At 36.8% G+C, this 26,006-nt stretch overlaps 1 protein-coding gene across 5 annotated transcripts in view; it reads left to right on the forward strand.

The window, feature by feature from the left end:
• Window positions 1-26,006, forward strand: part of AP2B1 (adaptor related protein complex 2 subunit beta 1) — a 131,750-nt gene that overhangs the window by 18,228 nt on the left and 87,516 nt on the right. For all 5 annotated transcript variants that reach the window (XM_023739692.1, XM_004385430.2, XM_023739689.1 and 2 more), the window contains exons 4-6: window positions 5,962-6,097; window positions 7,901-8,146; window positions 25,077-25,267. In XM_023739692.1, coding sequence (XP_023595460.1) covers window positions 5,962-6,097; window positions 7,901-8,146; window positions 25,077-25,267 — 573 coding nt within the window. The remainder of the gene's footprint in view (window positions 1-5,961; window positions 6,098-7,900; window positions 8,147-25,076; window positions 25,268-26,006) is intronic.

Consider the following 26,006-nt stretch of genomic DNA (forward strand, 5'->3'; position numbering starts at 1 on the left):
AAACAGGACACATACCTCACACCATACCAAAAACTAACTCAAAATGAATCAAATACCTAAATATAAAATCTAAAACAATAAAAATCATGGAAGGAATGTAGGACAATGCTAGAGGCCCTAATACATGGTATAAAGGGAATACAAACCATAACTAACAATGCACAAACACCAGAAGATAAACTAGATAACTGGGAGCTCCTAAATATTAAACACTTAGGCTCATCAAAAGACTTCACCAAAAGAGTAAAAACAGAACCTACAGACATGGGGAAAAATGTTTGGCTACGACATGTCCGACAAGGCTCTAATATCTGAAATCTCTAGAATACTTCAGTACCTCAGAAACAAAAAGACAATTCAGTTAAAAAAATGGGCAAAGGGTGTGAACAGGCACTTCACCAGAGAAGACGTTCAGGCAGCTAACAGACGTACGAGGAATGCTCGCGATCATTAGCCATTAGAGATACGCAAATCAAAACTACAGTGAGATACCATCTCACCCCAACATTACTGGCATTGATCAAAAAAACAAAATACCAGATGTTGGAGAGGCTGCGGGGAGATTGGAACTCTTATGTACTGCTGATGGGAATGTAAAATGGTGCAACCACTATGGAAAATGATATGGCGCCCCCCCCTTAAAAAGCTAGAAATAAAAATACCATACGATCTAGCAATCCCATTCCTAGGACTATATCCTAGAGAAATAAGAGCCATCAGACGAAAAGACATATGCATACCCATGTTCACTGCAGCATTATTTGTAATAGCAAACAGATGGAAACAGCCTAAGTACCCACCAACAGATGAATGAATAAACAAATTATGGTACATACACACAATGGACTACTACACAATGATAAAGAACAGTGATGAATACACGAAGCATTTCACAACATGGATGAATCTGGAGGGCATTATGCTGAGTGAAATAAGTCAGTATCACAAAAGGACAAATTTTGTATGAGACCACAATTGTAAAAACCCAAGAAAAGGTTTACACACAGAAAAAAACATTCTTTAATGGTTACAAGGGAGGGGAGGGCTAAGGAGAGGAAATCACTAACTAGATAATAGACAAGTGTTTGATGAAGGGAAAGAACACACAATATAGGGGAAGTCAGCACAGATTGACCGAGGCAAAGTCATAGAAGCTTCCTAGACACATCCAAACACCTTAAGGGACCAAGTTACTGGGGCTGAGGGTTGGGGACCATCTAGGTCAATTGGCATAACATAGTTCATAAAGAAAATCTTCTACATCCTACTTTGGTGAGTAGCATCTGGGGTTTTAAAAGCTTGTGAATGGCCATCTAAGATACATCTATTGGTCCCATCCCATTCCGAGCAAAGGATCTTGAAGAAAACCAAAGACACAAGGAAAATACTAGTACAAAGGACTAATAGATCACATGAATGACAGTCTCCACCAGAACTAGATGGTGCCTGGCTAACCCCACTGACTGCCGTAACGGGAATCACAATAGAGGGTCCCAGACAGAGTGGAAGAAAAATGTAGAATAAAATTCAAATTCATAAAAGACCAGAATTACTGGTCTGACAGAGACTGGAGGAACCCCCGAGACTGTGGCCCCCGAACACCCTGCTAACTCAGAACTGAAGCCACTCCCAAAGTCTACCTTTCAGCCAAAGATTAGACAGACCGATAAAACAATAAGACGTGAGGAACGTGTTTCTTAGTTCAATCAAGTATATGAGACCAAATGGACAACACGTGCCCAAAAGCAAAGATGAGAAGGCAGGAAGAGACAGGAAGACTAGATGAATGGACATGGAGAACCCATGGCGGAAAGGGAAGGGAGCGGGGAAGAGTGCTGCCAAATTGAGGGGGTTGCAGCCAGTGTCACAGAACAATTTGTGTATAAATTTTTGAATGAAACTAATCTGTGCTGTGAACTTTCACCTAGAACACAATAAAATTAAAATAATTCATGGAGTTGAAAAAAAAGTATACAGGTACCTGTAAAAGGTATTAAAATACTCCTCCCTTTTCTAGTTTGTGTACATGTGTGAAGCTGAGTTTTCTTATGCTTCAACCAAAACAAGAGTCTACAACAGATTGAATGTAGCAGCAGATACAAGAATCCAGCTGTCTTCATTGAAGCTAAACCTTAAAGAGATTTGTAAAAGTATAAAACAATACTATCTTCTCACCAATTTTTTCTTTGAAAATATAGTTAATTTTTATTTTTTTTTAAATGTTATTTATGTTACCATGAAGGCGCCGAGGTGGTGCAGTGGTTAAGCACTCGGCTGCTAACTGAAAGGTTGGTGGTTCGAACCCACCCAACAGCTCCTCAGGAGAAAGACCTGATGACCTGCTTCAGTAAATACAAATATTTTTTTCAGCCTAGAAAACCCTTTTGGGCAGTTCTGCTCTGTCACATGGGGTCACTATGAGTGGGAATTGACTCAGTGGCACCTAACAACAACAACTTTAACATGGAATGAGTTTATTATTATTTTAGATGAATAAATATTTTTGAAATTTCTCAGTTTTAATTCCTGATTTGTAAAATAGCAATACGTATAACCCATATAAATGAAAGTGCTAGAGGGGTTCTCAGTAATTTTTAAGAGTGTAAAGGGGTCCTGAGACCAAAAAGTTGAGAGCTGCTCCCCTAACCAAAGCAGGAGCCCAGCTGGAAATGGTGGCTGGACCTGAGTAACTTGTGTTCCAGGTATCATTGTTCTGAAGTGGTTTTTTGTTATTGTTTGTCAGCACGTAAGTATGTATGGTTCTAAATTGTTACTCTATGACCATCTATCTCAAGGAACAGTACTTTTTCTGTAAAGGACCAGATAGTAAATTATTTTAGGCTTTGTGGGCTAAAAGGTAAAGTTAAGAATATCATGTAGATACTTTTATAACAAGAGAGAAAACAAATTTCCACAAATTTTTGTTGGTGAAATTTAAAAAAACTACGAGTAATAACTATAAATTTTTTAGATTAAAAATAATTTTATTGTGATAAAATATATACAACAAAAAATTTACCTTTTTAATAATTTTGAAGTGTATAATTCAGTAACAATTATATTCACCATGTTGAAGAATTTCCCTTCTATTCGTCGTTTTCTGGGTGTTTTTATCATGAAAGAGTATTGGATTTTGTCAGAATACCTTTCCTGTGTCAATTGAAATGATCATGTGGTTCTTTTCCTTTGTTCTAGTAATGTGGTGTATTACACTGATTTTCTTATGTTGAACCACCCTTGCATTCTTGGGATAAATTCCATTTGGTGGTGGTGTATAGTCCTTTTAATATGCGGTTGGATTCCATTTGCTAGTATTTTGTTGAAATTTTTGCATCTATGTTCATAAAGGGTATTGGTCTGTAAGTACAGGTTTTTTTTTGTACTACAGGTGGACTCATGAGAAGAATGGAATTTTTTGGTGGGGGAGATAACATTTTGCTTAATTGGGGTTCAAAGTTAGTATTTCCTGTCATCAAATAAATTATAAATGCTCATCTCTGAAAAATCACTTTCAGCTCACAGCTCATTAAAAAAATAGGCAGTGGGCCGGATTTGGCTCACAGGCTGTAGCTTGCCTACTCATGATCTATCTAGTTACTGAAGGACTGTTTATTTTTGCCGAGGAACAAATCTAGATTGAAAGAACCAGTACAGATGAACTGGTAAAAGTCAGCATGCTTCTTTACTGGGGCTGTTGAATGTCAAGTTTATTTTTGTATCTCACAGAAAAGTTAAACTCCTATTGTATGCTCGGTAAGTACCTCTGGTTAATCTGTTAATTGTCGGTTTATTATGTGCCTAGCTCTATACCACATTATGATTCAAACAAAAGAATAGTAGATGTCTTTCAGTCTTTATGGCATTTATTGTCTGATTGAAGAGATCCAAAATTCGAAAAATTAGGGAATAATTAAACAGTTATATAATTAAGTACTAAGGGCAATAAGAGTTCTGAAAAAGAGAGAGTCGTGTAAGTAGGAATAGTTAAAGAACCCTTCTTGGAGGAGATGGAATTTCAGCTGTGCCTAGAAAGATAGCTTAAAGAAACACAATAGAGATTATTTGTAGGTTATCGTACATAGTTCAGTCTCTCCTGAAAGTAATCTCGTTTAGTGCTGTCCCTTAGAAATACAATTTGAACCATATATGTAATTAAAAACTTTCAAATAGCCACATTAAAAAAGTAAAAAGAATCAGGTGAAAGGAATTTTAGTAATGTGTTTTATTTAACCCAAAATATATAAAATATTATAATTTCAACATGTAATCAGTATAAAAAATTATTGAGATAGTTTACATTATTTTGTTATATTGAGTCTTCCAAATTTTGCATGTTTTACACTTACATCACATCTCAGTTTGTACTAGCCACATTGCAAGTGCTCAGTAGCCACATACAACTAGTTGCAGCCGTATTCGACAGCACAGGTGTCTAGCTTTATAGATTGGCACTTAACAGTTTCTACCTCTAGAACTTTGACCATTCTTGTTCTTGTGCAAGTTGTTAGAATAATTTAACATCTTAAAAATACTGTTGGTTAAATGTTTTACATTTATTTACTGGTTTTACAATTGTTTTGTACATGAGCTATTTGTCTGGGAAATGGAAAGAAAATTCCTCTTTGGAGCATGGTGGAACAGATCTTCCATTAGTGTTTGTTAACTAGCTACGTGTGCATGAAACTACACTAGGTGCCATACAGTGCAAATTAAACAGATAGTTTGCCTTCCAGGACAGAGTTATTGGCTCATTGGAGATGCAGTGGGTCCTTTGACCTCGTGGTCTATCTTCCTTTTTTTTATTTTTATACCCTGATTTTATGTGAACAAGAGCTACCCTCTGTGGCCAGTTATTTCAGTCATTCTTTTTTCTGTAGAAACACATTACCATTTGTTTCTCCTTTCTTCTGTACTAGTAGTAAGATCTTTAGAAGCATTTAAAATTTATAATGTACTTTAATAAAGCCTTAGAGGTAAGGTTAATTGCTAAATTCTCATGAAATTATAGTTAACTTATATTTTAAAAATGTAGTCTACTTTTTAAAATCCAATAAACTCAACCTTTGCTACACTCAGCTAATGTTGCTACTTTGTGAATGGAACCATAAATTTCTTTCCTGTGACTTTGTAGAATGGTAAATCATGAAATGACTAGAACATGGGAAAGATATAAACTTTTATATTTGATTACACTCACATTCTCATTTTTATGAATGTGTAGCTTTAAAAAAAATTAATAAATTCCACTAAAGGGGAATCAAGGCTTCTTGGAGAAATGACTTACTCCAGATCTGGGATAAGAAATGTACAAAATGAGCTTGGATAGAATATGTTGCCATACCAGAAACCAAGGAAGCTATTGAAAATAAAAGGTCATGTCACAAGGACTCAGGAGACAACTGAATAAGCTCCCACTGGTCAGTGATGGAAGAATATGAGCGTTAATAAGTATTAAACAACTATAGTGTTTGAACTGTGATGGATTGATAATGAAGAATTATTGTTTTTTTTTTTGGTGTGATAATGGTATTGTGATTTTAAAAAAATGATTCCTAAGGATATACACTAAAATAGATAAAATGATAAGATTGCAAAGATTTGTTTAAAGATTAATCCGGAGCAGCTGAATGGGATGGGCTGAGGATATAGATGAAATAAGATTGGGCGTGTTTCAGTATTTATTGCAGCTGGATGATTGGTATATAGGGTTCGTTATACTTTTCTTCTTTTGTTTGCTTTTTTTATAATAGGTTTTTTTTTTTTTAAATCTATTTTTGGAGACCTTGGGACCATTACTACAATTTCTTTAGTAATTTATTTCATAATAATTATCACTGTGGGGATATTTGTCCTTGCATCAAAATCACTCTGTAAAGTAAGGCCATTTCTTCATGTTCTGTCAGACAGCTTGGCACTAACATCTGTTCGTTTTCCTTTTCTTATTTTTTCTTCTTCTCTCAGCTCTCTCTTTCCAGATGTAGTGAACTGTATGCAGACTGACAACCTGGAACTAAAGAAACTCGTGTATCTTTACTTGATGAACTATGCCAAGAGTCAGCCGGACATGGCCATCATGGCTGTCAACAGTTTTGTGAAGGTAACTTCCGAGAGCTCAACAGCAGTCTCTTCTGTCTCAGATAATCTTTCAAAAGTGTCTCTTGGTATAGTTAGTATCTGCGTTGCACATAAGCAACCTCTGTTCTGAAGGAGAGCCTCTAGGGGAGTACTGGCAATGGCTAAGTATGTTCATATTTTAAGCATTCTGTAGGCCAGTGTATCATCCAGGGAAATTCAAACCATATGGCAAGCCTTCTGTTAGCTGGGCTTGGTGCATCCTTGCCAGATGGGTAGGAGAAAGGCAGGTGAAGCCTCACCGTTTTACCTTTTAAGACTGACAAACGTTAGGTATGTCATTGTGGTGTCAGTAACTAAGACTTTACCATTAATGCTATGAACAAAGGTGTCAGCTCTTATACAGTTACCCACCTTTAACCAAAAACAGTTTTTTTCTTCTTTTGAAAGTATCTTGTAATTTCCTTTTAAGGATATTGGAGCTGGTAGAGTAGTATTTCTTTGTATTGTTCATAACCGTTCCTCATTAAAACTTCCTAAAGCTGATCCTGTCTTCTCACAAGAAATATTTTTCTCCATATACTTTATCGTTGTAGAAATTTATGCTTACGGGTTAGAAGTAGTGAAAACTGCAGGAGCTACTACTTTTATTTTGTTTCATTTAATAGATTTTTATAGCATTTGATTAAAAAAAATTTTATTATGGAAAATTTTAAGCATATCCAAGTAGAAAGAATAGTATAATAAATTCCTAAATATCCATCTTGCAGTTTCAGCAGTTACTGACACATGACCACTTCTTCATTAATTATACTCCCCATACACACTTTTTGACCCCCCTTCCACTGGATAATCTTTTAAGCAAATCCCAAATATTGTATCATCTCATCTGTAAATTTGTCAGAATAAGATCTCTTTTTGAAATATAACCACAATACTATTGTCACATCTTAAAAACTTGACAGTAATTCCTTAATATTATTGAATATCCAGTCAAATTTTTTCTATGATTAGATTTAATGAACATACTGTGGTTGTCCCCATTAATATTTTTTTCACTTCTTGTTTCTTTTTTCCTTGCTTGGAACTTAGTCTATGTTTAAAAAAAAAAAAAAAAAAAAATCATTTCTAAAATTACTTCTGTTGTTTTCAAAAATAACCAATATACTTTCTTCCTTCTCATGGAATTTTTTTTCTTTTCCTGTGTTCAGCTACATAGTACAGAACCAGACAACATGAAATTTCATCTTCCTTGTCTCATGGTTCATAGGTGGAATATATCATCAGAAAGAATTTAGTTTATAGTGTTTGGAACTTAGAGTCGTACATGGATTTATAATGTTAAAAAAATTTTTTTAATGTAGTGTAGTTTAAAGGAGTGTTTGTGGTATATGTAGGAAGCACTTGGTAGTAAAGGAGAATACACGTTAATGGAAAGCTCAGAGGGCCCTCTCCGCTGCTTAACTCCAGGAATTTATGTCAGGCCCAAGCCAGCTCCTGTGCTCTTCTTTGCTTTCTTAGCTGTAGGCTCTAGAAATCCAGCTCTTTTTTCTCTTTTCTTGTGACTTATGAACTGACTGTGGATTAAGATAGTCTTTCCAATTCTTCATTTTTCCTGCACCTGAATACAAGCCCAAAGGCATTTTCAGGGCATATTTGTACTTAGGAAAAAAATAGAATGGGAGATTTGGGTTTTGATGTAAAATGTAACTGGAAGGTATCATATAACTTATACATTAATGAAATATTCTTTTGTGGATTAATGAAATATTCTTTCGTGGATTATGTAGACTGTACACCTACAGTTGTTGATGACTATTTTCTGTAGGACTGTGAAGATCCCAATCCATTGATTCGAGCCTTGGCAGTCAGAACCATGGGCTGCATCCGGGTGGACAAGATTACAGAATATCTCTGTGAACCCCTCCGCAAGTGCTTGAAGGATGAAGACCCCTACGTGCGGAAAACCGCCGCAGTCTGCGTGGCAAAGCTCCATGATATCAATGCCCAAATGGTGGAAGATCAGGGATTCCTGGATTCTCTGCGAGATCTCATAGCAGATTCAAATCCGATGGTAAGAAGCTTCTGCTTTTATAAAGAGCGCTATTTAAAATGGATCCTTTTTAAAGGCATGTTTAAGATAAACGTTGTTTTTGAGACATTGATAAGTAGCTATAGGACGCGTGATTTGTTGTGTCCCACAGATTGTAATCTCATACTCTAGGTGTTTCTGAGGTGAAGACCAAGCACTAAAATACAAAGGTCTCGAAGTAAAGCTTTGTATCGTTACCTACCCTGTATTTGCTCAGAAACAAACCAGCACTTTCCATCATTTTCTTTGGGATGTCTTACCTTAAGTTTGTATCGGGTTGGTTTGTTTAAGATTATTTCTTCAGATAGATGTTTGTGGCATTTTCTCCTGGGGTGGGAATGGAAACTGAATCAAAGTGATCTTTATTGCCTAATTATTATAATACATTTGTCTCCAAGAAAATTCTAAGTAAGACAAGATTCCCTTTGGACGACTTGATTATATTTTAAATGTTTGGCAGCCAGAACATAACACCCTAGAGTTTTGGTATCTTTTCTCTGTTATTGGACATCTTAAACTTTGCATATAGTGAGGGGAAGTAAGTCCCAAGTGATACATTGATTCTGCTAGTAACTGAAGCTCATTTGAATTGAGTCATTGGTCACTAAGGATCATTACCAAGAATAGAGAGGGACATAGTCACTTTCTTTAGTTTAAAGTACTCCTTTTTTACCTAACGCAGTGTTTACTTGCAGGTGAATAACATTAAGAGTTAACCAATGGGTAACCTCTGAATAATTTTTTGTTGGACTTTTTCAAATGGACAGTTGGAATTTGCCTTGAAATAGACACTGTCGCTTTCAAATTACCTGCTCAAATCTCTGTTTTGACATCTCTTATTGGTGTATCTTATTCTTTGAGTAGCCTTGGCTCATGTTTATTATTATTACTATCCTTCATGTTTAGTATTTAAGATCAAGGGATGAAGTAAGGCACATTTTTTAAAAAGTACTTTTGATACTGACTAAAATATAAGCAATCCTTCAGCCATCTCCTAGGCATAGAGGTGTTTGTGTGTACGCGTGCATGCTTATACCGTGACTCCTGACAGTATCACCACCAGTACTGGAAGATTCAGTCCTGCCTTTTTTCTTACAAGCATCAACATGTTGCACTTTTTTTTTAAATTCCATAAAGAAGTAATTTTATAAGGCAGTTACCATCTATTTTATAAACTGTTTAGCTGTTACCAAATTGTGCTTCTGGCATTGCTTTTGATTCACTCTGTTACTTTGAGCAGCTGTCTTTGAAATTTCCTACCTGAGGATAAGTGAGGAGATGCAAAGTGTTTGGTTTCCAAGTACTGACTAGATGAGCAGGATATCGTGTGTCCTGTGGAAACTTACTAAATATTCAGTGGGGCTGAGAATGTGGCAACTCCAGTTCGGGGGAAATGGCATCTCTACACTAATGTAAATGCTTTAAAGTAGAATCTATAAAATTAGATGATCAGGGATAGGAACTAACTGAGGGCTTAGCTATAAAGGTCTTTTTTTTTTGTGCCTTAGGAGCACGTAGAGATCCTTATCCAGAAACATCCCAGCTGAGAGGATAGAAGGATTCTGAAACAAGCTTAATTTGTTTGATTTATTCAGAATTTTCATTGTGAGATAAAGACTGGTTCTCATCCAGTCCATAGTACTCAAGTAGTATATGTTTGCCATTTATTTATACTTTTTATTATTGGAATTTTTAAAACTTTTTTTATTGTGGTAAAAATATATACAGCAAAACATATGACAATTTTAAAACGTATTCAAAATTAGAATAAATTAGTAAAATGAAATAAAATGAACCCATATACCACCACCAGATTCAACAATTATCAATACATGCCAGTCTTGTTTTTTCTGTTTTCTTTCCCCACCTCCCAATTATAAGTAATTAAACAGGCAACACTTGAATAGGTCTCTGTTTGAACTTAATGTATCATAACATTAGAGCAAACTACATAATGCTGTTAGTAATTCTTAACCTGTGTTTACTACAATAAATCTGCAGGTTATTTGGGGAAATTTTCACAAGCATCTTTGAGAAGTCTCTTGGAGAAAATTTAAGAGTTACTTGGTAGATTTTTGAGAAACTGTCTCAGGAGTGTGTCTTGTTTTATTACTTCTTTCATAAAAGATTTTAGATTTTCCTAAAGCAGGCATCAGCATTAGATATCAAATTGTTGGACCTACTGCCATCTAGCCAGAAAATATTTTTTGCATTCTTGACAGACTTCTCAGTAGCAGTAGAACTTTTTCCTGATATTGCCCATCTTATGCTAGCAAGGGGCCTAGGGTGCAGAATTTAAGAAGACGCCATTCTCAGGTGCTAACCCTGCACTTACACAATTCTGAGAGTGGGTACCTCCTTAAATATTGCACCTGGAGCGCCTTGGTGGCCTTACCCTTGTACTGGCCTTGTTTTTAATTTTTAACTGAAAAATTTTATTTAGTTATTTTAATAAAATAGTTATTTGAATATTCAGTTTTTTGCATCGACTAAAGGGAGTGGCATTAATGTACTGTTTATATGTATAAAGCACAGATATACATATACAGTATGTAAAAACGTACAGTATAACTACAGTATCAACATTTTATGTCTAAAAGTTTCTGTAGGGGGACAATAATTTAAAAAGTTGAGAAACCCTAAATTAGAGTGTTTTGAACAGAATGACATCATTTGACTTAAGTTTTAAATAGGTCACTCTGGTTGCTTGGTTAAGAATAGATTAGATTATAGGGGAGGCAAGAGCAGAATCAAGGAGACTAGTTTGGAAGTGATTGTAATAAACCAGGCAAAAGATGATGGTGACTTGAACCAGGGTGGAAATGGTGGATGTGGTGAGAAATAGCTGGATTCTGAATATTTTTTTTAATATATAATTATGTTTAATTTGTTGTGGAGAATATATACAGCAAAACATATGCCAGTTCAACAGTATCTACCATTTAGTGTCGTTGATTACATTATTCAAGTGTGTAACCATTCACACCCTCCTTTTCTGAGTTGTTCCTCCTCCATTAACGTAAATTCACTGCCCCCTAACTTTTCTGTCTGTTCTTTCGAGTTGCTGTTTTCATTTTGATCCTATAGAAATAGTTCTTAAAAGAGCATAATGCTCAAGGCAGACCTCTTTTACTAGTTAAGCTAAACTATTGTTTGGTTTTAAGATGACTTCAGGGGATATTTTTGGTTTAGGGTTGAAAGATTATCTCAGGGCAGTAGTTCCAGGTGCTTCTCCAACTTTCATGGCTCCAGGAAGTCTGGAGTCCATGAGAACTTGAAATTCTGTTTTGCGTTTTCTTCTACAGAATCTTTGATCAAAACGTCAAGAATGGTAGCCACGCATCATCCAGTTCTTCTGGTCTCATAGCAAAGGAGGTAACTGTTATGGAGGCAGTTAGCCACACCTACCATATCCTCCTCTTATTCCTGACTCTCCTTCTTTCTTTGTTGTTGCAGGCAAATAGAGACAAATTGTTGTGCCTTGGATGGCTGCTTGCAGGCTTTTAAGACCCCAGGCATATGCATAGAACTATGAGGTGTAGAACGGAGGCACTAAACACGTTATTAGGCCAATTAACTGGGATGTTCCATGAAACCATGACCTTCAACCTCCAAGCCAAGAAACCAGATCCCATGAGATTTTTGGTCCTATACAAGCAGCCTCAGCAGCTACTCTTTTTTTTTTTTGGTCATTGTAAATATATCTATCACAAAACTTTTCCCAGTGCAACTTTTTACAGCTGTGCAACTTTTTGACAGCAATTACAATAATTGGCTGTGCAACCCTACCCTTAATCAATGCGGTATTTGCATCACCATTAGCCATGTTTCCCCCCTCCCTCCCACCCCTGGTAACCACTAATAAACTTTGTTCTCTATACATTTGCCTTTTCTTGTCGTTTAATGTAAGTGAGGTCATGTAATATTTATCCTTTTGTGATTGACTTATTTCATTCAGCATAATATCTTCCAGCTCCATCCGTATTGTAGCGTGTATTAAGACTTCATTTCTCCTGCTGGCTGAACAGTATTCCATTTTGCGTATGTACCACATTTTGTTTATCCATTCATCTATTGTTTCCACCTTTTGGCTATTGTGAACAGTGCTGCAGTGAACATTGGTGTACAAGTCTCTGTTTGAATCTCCGCTTTTAAGTCTTTTGGGTATATACCTAGGAGTGGCATTGCTGGGTCATATGGTAGTTCTATTTTTAGGTTTTTGAGGAACCACCACAATGGCTGTACCATTTTGCATTCCCACCAGCAATCGGTGAGGGTTCCAGTTTCCCACATCCTCACCAATATTTATTTTCTGTTTTCTTAATCTTTGCCATCCTAAAAAAAAACAAAAACAAAAACCCATTGCTGTTGAGTCGATTCTGACTCGTAGCAGCCCTGTAGGACAGAGTAGAACTGCCACGTAGGGTTTCCGAGGAGTACCTGGTGGATTTAACTGCCGACCTTTTGGTTCGCAGCCATAGCTCTTAACCACGACACCACTAGGATTTCTTTAGCCACCCTAGAGGGAGTGAAATGGTATTTCATTGTGGTTTTGATTTGCATCTCTGTGATGGCTATGGATATATTTTAAAGGTAGAGTCAACTGGATTTGTTAGCAGGTTGGATATGTGGGTGAGGGAAAGAGAGGTGCTACGCATGACCCCTATGGTTTTTTGGCCTGAGTAGCAGGAAGGTGGAGTTGCCATTTACTGAGATGAGACGGAGAACAGGAATTCACTTTTGGATGTGTTAAATTTGAGGTGCTTATTAGATAGCCAAGTGGAAATGTTGATTAGGCAGCTGGATATATGAGTCTGTTTAGGAGAGAGCCAAGACGAGGTAAAAATTTGGGAGTCAGTAGCTTATAGATGGTAATTAAAAGCCATGAAACTAGATGAGATTACCGAGGGAATGAGAGTACATAGAGAAGAGCTCTGGGCGCCTCCAAGTTTAGGTGGTTGGAAGATGCAGGACAGCAAAGGAATAGGGAAGGAGTGGCCAATTAGGTAGGAGGAACACCAGGAAAGCGTGGTGTCTTGTGGAGTGATCACTCGGGTCAGATGCTGCTGATTGAGAACGAATGAGTGCATCAGTGTTAACTTCCAAGGTCTAGTGATGGGGAATGTAAGGTTTAATAGCTCAGACTTCTCAGAGATTCCTAAGACTTAAAATGGCCTTGTGTCACTAGGAAATTTAAATTTAATAACCTTCTGGGCCAGGCCTTATGGCAAATACTTTTGCTTAAAATATTTCAATTCATTCTTATATCTGCCCAGAGAAGTAGAGGTTCATTTTATTTTATAGATCAAGAAATGCACACTCAGAGACGCTAAATACTAAACCCAAAGTCATACAGCCAGTAGTGATGTAGCCAAGATTCTGACCTCGTTCTGAGTCCCTTCATGGATCTTACACTCTGTTGTATGTATATAATAGAATGTATATGTATATATGCACCGACACAGACACACTTAGAACTGTTTCATTTTCTCAAAATGGTTAAAATTTTGAAACTAAGATCTTCAATAATCTGAAAACTTTTATTATGGAAATCTTTTCGATCCTCTTACTCTGATGGTGGTTATAAGTCCTTATTTTACTGTACTTAAGGAGTAATTTTATTCCGCTTTTCAGATGCTGCTCCACATGGTGGCAGCACTGCACCAGCAAATGTTAGAATCTCTGGCAAAAGAAATTAAAGCTTCCAAGGGGTTCTGCCTTAGTTTTCTTATAGCTCACTTCAGAAGGGCATTCTAGATGTAAAAGCACCAGACATCTGCAGAAGTGACTTCGAAATCTTCTAATATGAGAATAAAATGTTGATCAAAATCCAACTACTCTTGAGGTTAAGTTGACCTCCAGCCTGGTTCCTGGGCAGTGTGCCTTGCTGCAGGTAATAAAACTTATTATTGTATTTTCATTTCCTGTCGTTTTGGGAGGATAACACACAGCTCTTTCCTGTAGTTATTTTATTATTTATACTTTGATTAAAGCTGACTCTCAGTGAAATACTATTTAAGAGAGAAAAGATGGACTTTGAAGTAAAAAATTCTCACTGTTAATTCCGAACTTTATGTTCTCGTTCAAGTTTCTTCACCACCCTGAGTCTGTAAAATGAGGATTAACATCTTATAGAGTTGTTGCGAGTATTAGTTGACTTATTGCATGAAAAGTGCCTGTCAAAGCACTTGGCTTATGGGAGCCCAGAAAATGATGGCTGCTACTGTAATTATGAAGTAGACATTAGGCACAGGTTAATATTATTGCCATGATAATTGATGTAAGAGGTTCCGATTCCTTTGATGTCGAACAAATTCATGTAATAACATCTGTTCTGAAGGAATTAGAACTAAACTTATTTTCAGATGTGGATTTTATTAGTCCTTTATTTTTAAAGTAACCCTGTATTCAGAATAAGGAAATACTTTGGAACTATAGGAAAATAGCTCCCATGATCTCTTTAGGAATGTCAAGGTTTTTAAAATTTCATTTCACTAAGTTTGTATTTGTAAGAAAAATAGACTTTTGAGTGATAGTAAGTATTCTTTAGCCTTTCACCCATACGTTAGGATTTTCTTGCTTACTGTGGTTTTCTTTTTTCTCTCAGAAGCATGTTGGGGCATTCTAACTTCAGTTAACATATCTATGGTAGAATTTGCTACTTGACTTTCTTGACAGCCCCACCACATACACTTTGCTTTTTGATTTTGAGCTCAGTGCTCCTAAGTCCCCTTGGTTTACCACATAGCCACTTTAATCTCTGTCTTTCAGGCCTTCTCAGTTCTGACTTCTGTCACTCTCAGAGCTGACCATGGAAGTACCTTTCTTCCGTTGCTCCACCCTCTCTGAAAAAGTAGTTAAAAAACCATATTTCTTCATTTGCTGAAGTTTCTTCTGCAAAAGCAGCATGCTCTCAGAATAGCCTCAATTCAGGCCCAGGTTAGCCTTTAGCAAAGGTTCTAGTTTAACTGTCAGCTTCTTTGAATTTGAACTTTTTCTGGAGAACTGTTTTATGAAAAATAACTTTATCTTCTCAAAAGGAAGAGTGTGTTTTGACTGTGTGCTTGCCAGCACATAGAGGCTGCATGGGATGTTGACAGTGGTTCTCATCCGGGGTCAGTTTTGCTCCCCAGGGGACATTTACTAATGTCTGGAAACACTTTTGGTTGTCACAGCTGGGGGGAGGAGTACAAATGGCATCGAATGCACAGAGACCAGGGATACTCTAACCATACTACAGAGAGCTCCCCACAACAAAGAGTTATCTAGCCCAAAATGTCAACAGTGCCCAGGTTATATGGATTATAGAAGTACCATATAGGCTTTAGAGCCAGAGTGGCTGCTGTTTGAGTGCTGGCTTGGCTACTTAACTAAAAACGTGGTCTTGAGCAAATAGGCAGTTTCCTGTCTATTTTACAGAATAATGCATTATCTAAAAACTTAAATAATGTCTGGCATATAACCAGTTGTGACCCATGGTGACCCCATGTGTGTCAGAGTAGAACTGTGCTACATAGGGTTTTCAGTGGCTGATTTTTCAAAAGTAGATCACCAGGCCTTTCTTCTGAGGCTGCTCTGGGTGGATATGAACCTCCAGCCTTTCAGTTAGTAGTCAAGTGCATTAACTGTACCACCTGGGGATTCCTAAGTAGATGCTTCATAAGCTGCAGCTATTATTGAGGAACAGAACTAACATTATGCCTCTCCCAATTATTATAATTCTTATTTAAGCATTAGAAAGTATAGTTGTGTTGTGTTGTCATTCTGAAATGATGAATGTTGAAACTTGTCTTTCTAGATCACTTTCTATGTTCTAGGAGACTTTTTGTCAGAATTTACTTGGTGTCCCTGTGTAACTGTGTTAAACTGTCTATTAAAGGTAATTCCAGAAGCATAGCAAACTTAATGACATCACTTAATTTAGTACTTTCATTATATGATTTCTGTTATCCCTAAATATATATGACTAAGTGGCAGTTACAGAGTTAAAATATTATACATAAGTGAAATTAGAAACGTATAATGCTTCTCATGCCGAATGTTCATAATATGGAATTATGGAGCTGGTCGAAGTTTAGCCATGTGTGAGGGTGGTAGGCGCTTGGTAAAAATAATGTAGGAGTTAATATGTGCCGTCTGTGTCTGAGTTCCCCAAGTGAGTAATGTTATAACTTGATACTAAAAGAGGAGCAGCTGGCAATTTCTGAAGGCTTGAAGTGTTGAATAAGTAGACTCACTGGAGGCTGCTTTGATGTAAGTCAGACTGCCTACCTTTGTATTTCCCACCATTGATCTGACTACTGTTCTATCCATACTTAGAGAAAGCAGGCACTTTTTGTTTTCCTTTATTAATGTACTTTGTGGAAATATTTTTCCATGTATTCTCACTTCCTTTTTTAAAATCATTATCATTGGTTTTACTTCACCATTACTTTACCAAATTAGGCTTTTAAAAAATAAATTCATTTGGGTAGAATAACTTTAGATTTACAGAAAAGCTGAAAAAGTTGTACAGAGAGTTCCCATATGCCCTTCACTTAGTTTTACCTCATGTTAACGTCTTACATAACCATGATCCACTTGTCAAAACTAAGAAGTTAGCATTGGTACGTTACTTTTAGTTACAGATTTTATTTGAATTTACCAGTTTTTCCACTAATGTCCTTTTACTATTCCACAGTTCAATCCACGATACTAAATTGCATTTAGTTCCTTCTTTTATAAAGTGTTGACCCACTCTGTATTAAACCCCACTGCTTCGAGTCAATTCTGACTCATAGCAACCCCATAGGGTTTCCAAGGCTGTAAATCTCTTCGGAAGCAGACCACCCCATCTTTCTACCGCAGAGCTGCTGATAATTTCGAACTGCCTACCTTTCGGTTAGCAGTCGATTACTTTAACCACTTAGCCACCAGAGCTCCTTATTCTGTATTAAAAACAAAAACAAAAAAACCAAACCTATTGCCATCAAGTCAGTTCCGAATCATAGTGACCCTAAGTACCCCCAAAATGGAATCGTGCTTTTTAGCTGTGAAATGGCATTTTTCTTCTAGTCACTGTAGCATTGTGCTAAAGCTCATGCTCTGGAACCAAACCAGCTTGGGTTTGTATCCTGGTTCTGCCATTTCTAAGCTGTGTGGCCTCCCTAAGCTTCAGTATCCTCATCTGCACAATGGTGATTACAAATAGTGCTTATGTTATAGGATTGCTATGAGCATTAAAGGATAGAGAGCTAGCAAAGTCCTTAATAATAACATTTACATACTATAGTGATTGTGATGTTGGATGTCAATGATTTTCGAAGGGTTAGTCTTTCAGTGGCAAAAGATATTTTTTAATTTTTTGAAGCAATTTTATTTTTTTTGTATGGGTTATTTAAAGCCAGACATTGTTTCTTAGGTTACCTCTGAGGGCACCTTGCCCACAAATGAAACTAAATCTTTTTATAGTATTACTTGGCAAATCATTGCAGAATTAATTTTAAAAGGTAATTGTTCAAGGATACACTTTTAAAGCACTTCTCATCAACAACTTCCTGGAAACGGATCTGTTGTACATAGTACTTCAGTGGTGCTCCAAAAGATCGAGGCCTGTTCAATTCTTAGTACCCCCTTTATGATGATGTCAAGTCTCTGATTTGGCAGGAGAGCACTTTACTCTCAAAAGGAAATAATAAGTGGTGTAATTTTAAATGTTTTGTTCATGTTGCAGCATATTTTAGTGTACTTATTAGAGTCTGTGGGCCAGGTAACTTCTTAGGAGTGCCTTTTGCCTATTTGTTGATATTTATTTGTAGTATTTTGCCTTTGAGAATATTTGCATTTTATCAGATCATACCTTACACCAGTTTAAATAATGACTTTTACTGAGTTTTATTTGTAAACCTTGTTACCATGTATTCAAACTTTCTTACCACAGTGAGATGTGTTGGCTCAATAAGGTAGTTCTAGCTTTCATTCCAGGAAGGAAAAATGGGGGAAAAAAAACCTGAACATTGTAGAATGTAATGCGGTAGGCATTTATCAGTTGGCATTGTGGACAGTGTTTTGGACTGAGGCATGAGCTCTAAGTTTTACTTCTTTAAGAAAAAAAAAGACAACAAAATTCAACTGGTAAGGCATAGTCATTGTCTCCTTGAGGAGGCGGTAATGACTGCTGAAATGTGCACAGAACAAATATATGTTCCCTGTGCTTTAACATGTTATTTGAGGAAACTCCATAAAGGCGAGAACAAAATCCCTAACTGTGGGTGATTTTTAAGTGGATAAAAATAAACCACCAGTGTATTTCTTCATAATAGTTTTGTTCATTTATTTTACTGCTTTTATTTTAGTCATGTCTTTAGGAGCACCAGCCAAAAGGATAGCAAATTGAACAGAAAAACTGAAGCATGAATCTGTTCAGAGTGTGTGACCTTGAAGGTCATTGTTGTAAATGAAAGTCCTCTAAATAGTAATTTAGTTAATGGGAGGAAGTTGCTCACTGTACTGAAAGTGGTATCTTTCTTGTGTCCTATGGCTATGAAAATGAGTGAAATTATAGGGCAAGATGAAAATCAAAGGGACAGGGAAATGTAGGAGAGATTTTTTATAAAGGAGCTTCTGTCTATGATATTCCACTCTCAGTGGATATCCAGATTTCCTTTTAGAGTCTTTTTTTAACAGGGTCATTTTTATTCTAACCATACCCATCACTCCAACTCATTCTTTTTTTTTAAAAAAAAAAATGAGGTCAAATTTTTGTCCTCAGAATTGCTGCATATAAAATAGAGGTAGCTTATGAATCACATTTTATACCTGGATAGTAAATCTTTCCACTTTAAGTGCTTTCAGGATATTAGCTCTGAAATATATGAAGCAGAAGAATATATTTTTCTCCCTTGTATCAATCTACATGTCACCTTTGCCTGGAAGTAATGCTTGATTATGCTATCCTCCCCCAGCCCTGGTTTTTCTCTCCCTTTCCCCAGTTGAAGTTTACACAGCTCTTGAAGCTTGTATAAGTGCTGGAAACAAGAGTACACAGATGCTGGAATCAGACACAGATTTGGATTAAAATTCCAGCACCATCCCTTTCTAGTGGTGTGACCCTAAACAAGTCACTGAACTTCTCTGAGTCCTTTTCCTTGTCCATAATAGGTGGATTTTGATAGTAACTACCTCAGAGTGGAGCCCTGGTGGCACAGTGGTTAAGAGATATGGCTGCTAACCAAAAGGTGAGCAGTTCGAATCCACCAGCCGCTCCTTGAAAACTCTGTGCGGCAGTCCTGCTGTGTCCTATAGGGTTGCTATGAGTTGGAATCAGCTTGATGGCAGTGGGTTTGGTTTTTTGGTTTTTTTCTGTTTGGCTTTACCTCAGAGTTGAGGAGCCCTGGTAGCGCAGTGGTTAAAGTGCTCAGCTGCCAACTAAAAGGTTGACAGTTCAAACCCACTAGTGGCTCCATGGGAGAAAAGACCTGGGGATCTGCTCCCATAAAGATTTACAGCCTAGGAAACCCTATGGGGCAGTTCTACTTTGTCCTATGGGGTTGCTAAGAGTCGGAATCGACTTGATAGTACACAACAACAATAACAACACCTCAGAGTTGTTATGAGGATTAATGACATATAGTCAGAATGCAATAAATTTTAGCCACTATTTCTTTTATCTCTCTGTGCAACTCACTCTATTAGGTATAGTTTAAAACAAAACAAAACCCATTGCCATCAAGTTGATCCTGACTTATGGTGATTCCGTGTGTTACAGGGTAGAACTTCTCCATAGGGTTTTCTTGGCTATAATCTTTATGGAAGCCTTTCTCCAGGCCTTTCTTCTGTGGAGCTGCTGGGTAGGTTCAAACCACCAGCCTTTAGATTAGCAGTCAGTCACAAACCACTGTCCTATGGGATAGATTAAGAAAAAAACAAAAAAAAAACCAAACCCATTGCTGCCAAGTCGATTCCGACTCATAGCGACACTATAGGACAGAATAGAACTACCCCATAGAGTTTCCAAGGAGTGGCTGGGGGAGTTGAACTGCTAACCTTTTGGTTAGCAGCCAAATGCTTAACCACTATGCCACTAGGGCTCCAGGTATAGTATAAAGTAGGTCAAAACACAAATTGCTTACTTTAAAAAAAAAAAAGTTAACAATAATAGCCCAACAAAAAAATGGACAAAGACTTGAATAGATGTTTCTCTGAAGAAGATATACAGATGGCCAGTACTTGAAATGATACTCAATATTATTAGTCATTAGAGAAATGCAAATCAAATCACATTGAGATACTACTTCACACGTGCTGCAAGGTCCCTAGGTGATACAAATGGTTTGTGCTTGACTGCTAACCTAAAGATTGGTGGTTCGAACCCACCCACAGCAGAAGAAAGGCCTGACAATCTGCTTCTGTAAAGATTACAGTGAAGAAAACCCTGTGAAGCTCAGTTCTACTCTATAATGCATGGGGTCACCATAAATTGGAATTGACTCCTTGACAGTGGGTTTCGTTTTAGTTTTAGGATGGCTGTAATTAAAACAAAATGGGAAATAACACATGTTGGCAAGGATGTGGAGAAATTGGTGGGGGAATGTAAAATTGTAAAGCCACTATGGAAAACAATTTACATTCCTCAAAAAGTTAAGCATAGAATTACCATGTGACCCAGCAATTCCACTCCTAGGTTTATGCCCAAGAGAACTGAAAACAGATACTCAAATATATGTACACATATGTTCATAGTAGCACTATTTGCAGTAGGCAAAAGGTGACAACGGCCCAAATGTCCATCAGTGGATGAGTGGATAAACAAATTGTGGTGTATACATACAATGGAATATTATTCATCCATAAAAAGAAATGAAGTACTGATAACATGCTACAATGTGGCTGAACCTTGAAACATTATGCTGAGTGAAATGTCAGGCACAAAAGGTCATATGTATGATTCCATTTATATGAAATATGCAGAATAGGTAAATCCATAGAAACAGCATGTAGATTGGTGATTGCCAGGGGTAGGGGTTAGGGAGGAATGGGGTGCAACTGCTTAATGGGTACAGGGCTTCCTTTTGGGATGACGAAGATGTTTTGGAACTATATAGAGGTGGTAGTTACACAACACTGAAGGTACTAAATATCCCTGAATTGTTCACTTTAAAATGGTTAATTTTGTGTTATGTGAATCTCACTTCAATTAAAAAAAAAAAAATTAACAGACTCTAAGGATCCATAAAACCAAAACCCATTGCTGTTGATTCCGACTCATAACGACCCTATAGGACAGAGTAAAACGGCCCCCCATAGGGTTTCCAGGGAGCGCCTGGTGGATTCGAAGTGCCGACCTTTTGGTTAGCAGCCGAGCTCTTAACCACTGTGCCACCATGGTTTCCAAGGATCCATAAGGAACTATCAAATTGAAGAGAAGTCTGTAGTTAAGGTGGAGAAAGAGTACTCTATAAATACTCAATAAGTCCTGAGTGTGTGTCTACGTATGCTTTTATGTGTGTGCGCGTGCCTGTGCACCTGTTTGTGTTTGATAAATATCCATAAGGTAAATACATGCTTTATTAGGTCTGCCAGGGGAATGTTTAGTTGCAGTTTCCCAAAGAGTAGAGTTTACCATAACTGGGAGGCAAGATGAATAAATTTTTTTTTTTTAATGCTATGGATGTAGTTCTTTGTAGCCAGATGCCAACTTTTTATAAATCAACTAATATACTGAGGAAGCTCACTCTTTAAAGAAACCGTATTTATAAGTCCATTTAAAAAGCAGAACTATCTTTTATAAACCCCTTTTTTCCTTGGGAACTCCAATATTTCTGAGATTATGGTTAGGAGGCTGTTGTTTTCTTTGTGGCATTATTTCCTGAGAGGAATACCAGTTTTCTTAGGGAAAAAATATTATACATAGTAATCTTAACAATTCAAATTCAGAGTCATGGTTCAAGGGAAAGAGGCATACTTTTGTTTTAATCCACTGGTAAGTCAGTTACTGCAAGGGTTGGATTTGCTCTTTTTTGATGTTGAAATGTTTGGAGAAGAAGGCTCTCTAGAAGAGTGAACCTTAAGGTTCAATCGATTTAAAGTTTATTTTTTTAAATAGACAATGTATGTACATAGTATGGAATTCCGAAGATACAAAGTGTAAACATTGACAAGTGGGTCTTCCTCCCTTTGCTGTCTCTCTTAGCCTCCCAATTCCTGTCTGAAATCATCTTTTTCGTTGTCTACTTTAGATTCAGTGTGACTGACTTATTTGAAATTTCCATTAAAGAGTGAGAGAAACATGGCTTACTGATTAGAAGAACTCTCTTATGATCATGCCTCAGTAAGTTACTGAAAACAGAACAATCCGAATGTGAAGATTAGGAGATGAAAATGGAGTGGTAGAATGAAAGGAACTCTAAAGAGTTTTCGAAGAATAGAGTTTGGTATTGGAGGGCGGAATAGCATCTCATCTGGTCAGTCAGTGTCTTCAGTGATAGCTTTTCTCAGAATGCAGGCTTTGCTAAACATAATTTTCTAATCTGATTTCTGAATCTTTTAATTAGACTTAATTTCTCTGTTTCCTTTCTTGTTTTTATGTGATAAAATAAATAAGTGGAAATTGCCATTTTAAACACCAGAACAGATACTTCATTAACTGCATTATACACTTGGTTTAATTTCCAATTGCCTGTGATAATAACAGAGGAATTCTAATTGATCGTTCTGTTCGGCATCTTGTTCTCTTCCTTTTCTCCTCATTGGTGTTTTTCTTCAGATCGCACCTTTTCTTCTTCTACATTTACTATTAACAGACTTTATAAGTTCTTTTTTTAACATGAAGAGGGTTTGACTGGCAGAAGTAAGTTGTGGTAGGAGGTTTATTTTTGACAAAACCGGTCGTGTATTAGCAGCGCTAGATCAAAACAGGCATTTGGTCTTCCAATATGACGTTTTAATCCTTCATGTATTATCAGGTCTGTCTAATGTATTGTGCACTGAAAATAAAATACCTTTTCATTGCATGTAAAGCACTGAGACAGTGGAGGAGATTTATTATTTCATCATTGTTTGATGGTGGAATTGCCCATTGCCGTCGAGTAGATTGCAACTCACAGGGACCCTATAGGACAGAGTACAGCTGCTCCATAGGGTTTCCAAGGAGCAGCTGGTGGATTTGAACTGCTGACCTTTTTTGGTTAGCAGCCGTAGCACGCCATGCCTCTTAACCACTGTGCCACCAGGACCCCATGTGGTGGGGTTAGCAAACAAAAGTTAAATCAGAGAAGAACCTCATATATGCTACCCTCCAGTAGGTGAACTAAGTAAATATTCCTCATTTGTCTTAATAACAATAAAATATTATACCTGTAATCATACTTAACAAGTGAGTCTTTGATTTTTCATATTGGTATCTTTGTTTTGATTACCAAATTATAGCTGGAGATGATTCTATTTGTGACATCATTATTCTCTACATAACAATGGATACATATTTTCTAGACATTTATCTTCTAGGTAAAATAATATGCTGGGATAATTTGCAGACTACCCACGTAATGTAGATATTAAAATACTAGCTAAATTGTGGCCATTATGTTTCTTCTCTTGCTTACAAAAGAATAATCATTCAACTCGTGGTTTCTCAAGCTTTTAGCAAGGGACTTAAGTAGAAATTAATAATGCATTGGCATTTTTGATAATCTTTCAGTACAAAAATACCATTCAATCTTTTCAGCAACACAATTGCTGAAGCTGCTACCTCCCATCACATTTTATGCTTAAAGACTATTTATATTCAGCCTCACCTAATCTTCAGTGACAACTGGGAGCTTCATTGCAAAATGTGGTTTTAAACTCACTTGAATAGGACCATAGTAAAGATATTTTGTGTTTTCTTTGGCAGTCTTTTATAATTATTTACCCATTCATTGGTTGTAGATTTGTTTGTTATATTAGAAATAGTCTGTAATTTAATACAGAGAGTTGAATTTTCTTTTTGCAACTAATACAAATTCCCAGTTCTGTTAGTCAGGATATAAGTCTCTACTTTCTTATCTTAGGTAGCAATTTTTCATTTATCGTAGTATATAAAGGGATACATTCGAGATACCATATTCTACTGAATCTAAGATGCTACTGATTATGAAATGCATTACTATTTTATGTATGACCAGGAAAGAAGAATGCTGCCTATAAAATGGACACGTCATCCAGTGTAAAATGCATCCCAATTTCAGAGGCGTTAATGTGAAAAAATATGCAACTTGATGCATTATGGTAGTATTACCACCTTAAGTTTATATCAGGCTTTGTGGAAACCACTTATACATATGTCATCTGATTTTATCCTCAGATTAAAACTAACCTGTGAGGTGGATTAAATTATCCGCAGTTTTCAAATAAGGAAACTGAATTTCACAGAGATGATGTGCTTTCCCAGCATCGCATACTAGTGAACTAGAATCCCAAGCCCGCATTTTCTTAGAATCTAAGATATAATTAATGGTGTAACTCCCCCCACCATACACACACCCAGACAGCTATAGAATTATTTGGCCTAGATTTTTCTCTCTGTTGCCTCATGTACATATTTCATATTTGGACTTTACTATTTTTGTAGCTGTTCAAATGCCTTGATTTTATTGATAGTTTTAAGTACTATTAAAACGGCTTATATATTGCCTTAATAGTAAATCATGTGTGACTCTGCTAATACATGAATTGTTTTAATGCCAGATTGCCTGACTACTAGGAAGCTATACAATGCCATCACTAGCAGCTTAATGTATGTTTTGAAAGCAGTTTATCTGTTTCTATATGATAGGTAAAATGTTCAGAAATGGTTATGAGTTGTGATCTATAAAGTGATCCAGAGATGATTGGTGAAGTAGTTATCAAAATTGACTGATCTTGGTGAATCAAGGTCATATCTCTTCTTTCCCAGGTGGTGGCCAATGCTGTAGCAGCATTATCTGAAATCAGTGAGTCTCACCCAAACAGCAATCTACTGGATCTGAACCCACAGAACATTAATAAGCTGCTGACAGCCCTGAATGAGTGCACTGAATGGGGCCAGATTTTCATCCTTGACTGCCTATCTAACTACAACCCTAAAGATGACCGGGAGGCTCAGAGGTCAGTCTGTTCTTCTGGATAGTATCAAGGAATCTGGCTTCACTCAATAAGTTCTAGTGTCTGCTGTTAGAATAAGGGTCTATTATGTTGAAGAAGATCAGTGGCTTGGGTAGGTATTATTATCTCCAAGGTATTTTCTCACTGGATTTAGGGACATGTTAGATGGTAGAGTAAACCATGCCAAAATAGCTCTTTTCTAAGAGCTGCATGTTTTTCTTTTCTTGTTTGAACAGTACAGTTACCACCAGCTAAAATCCCTATCACCATTGTCTCACATCTCCCACACAGCAGTTCCTAGCCATTTGACAAACAAAGTTTATTGAGTGTCTCTTTCTGTAAGGACAAACTTTTTATTCTGTTAGATGCGTAGTAAGTGGCTAGATCACTAGTTATTGAATTTAACTACACCTGTAATTCTATGCTAGAGAAAGTGCATTGGCTGCTAGGAATCAGAGTTGACAGAGTACATAATGCTTTCCATTAGATATGGAAATCACATCTGTCTGAATTTGGAGCAGATTTTGGAAGGCACACCTGGATTGTTCTGACGGTAGCAGCTCAGTCCTCTATCAATTTCTTTGACTATCAGAAATTGGCTACTAAATTTCATATGCACTTACACACATTCTAGTTTACGGAGTTGAAATTATCACCAGTTTTTATTGAGTATATTGTATATATAGGCACTGTACTAGGCGAAGTACTTCTGAAGAATTGTTGGCTCTTCATTAAAGTTGAC

Source organism: Trichechus manatus, unplaced genomic scaffold (genome assembly GCF_000243295.1).
Source record: "Trichechus manatus latirostris isolate Lorelei unplaced genomic scaffold, TriManLat1.0 scaffold00138, whole genome shotgun sequence".
Taxonomy (NCBI): domain Eukaryota; kingdom Metazoa; phylum Chordata; class Mammalia; order Sirenia; family Trichechidae; genus Trichechus; species Trichechus manatus.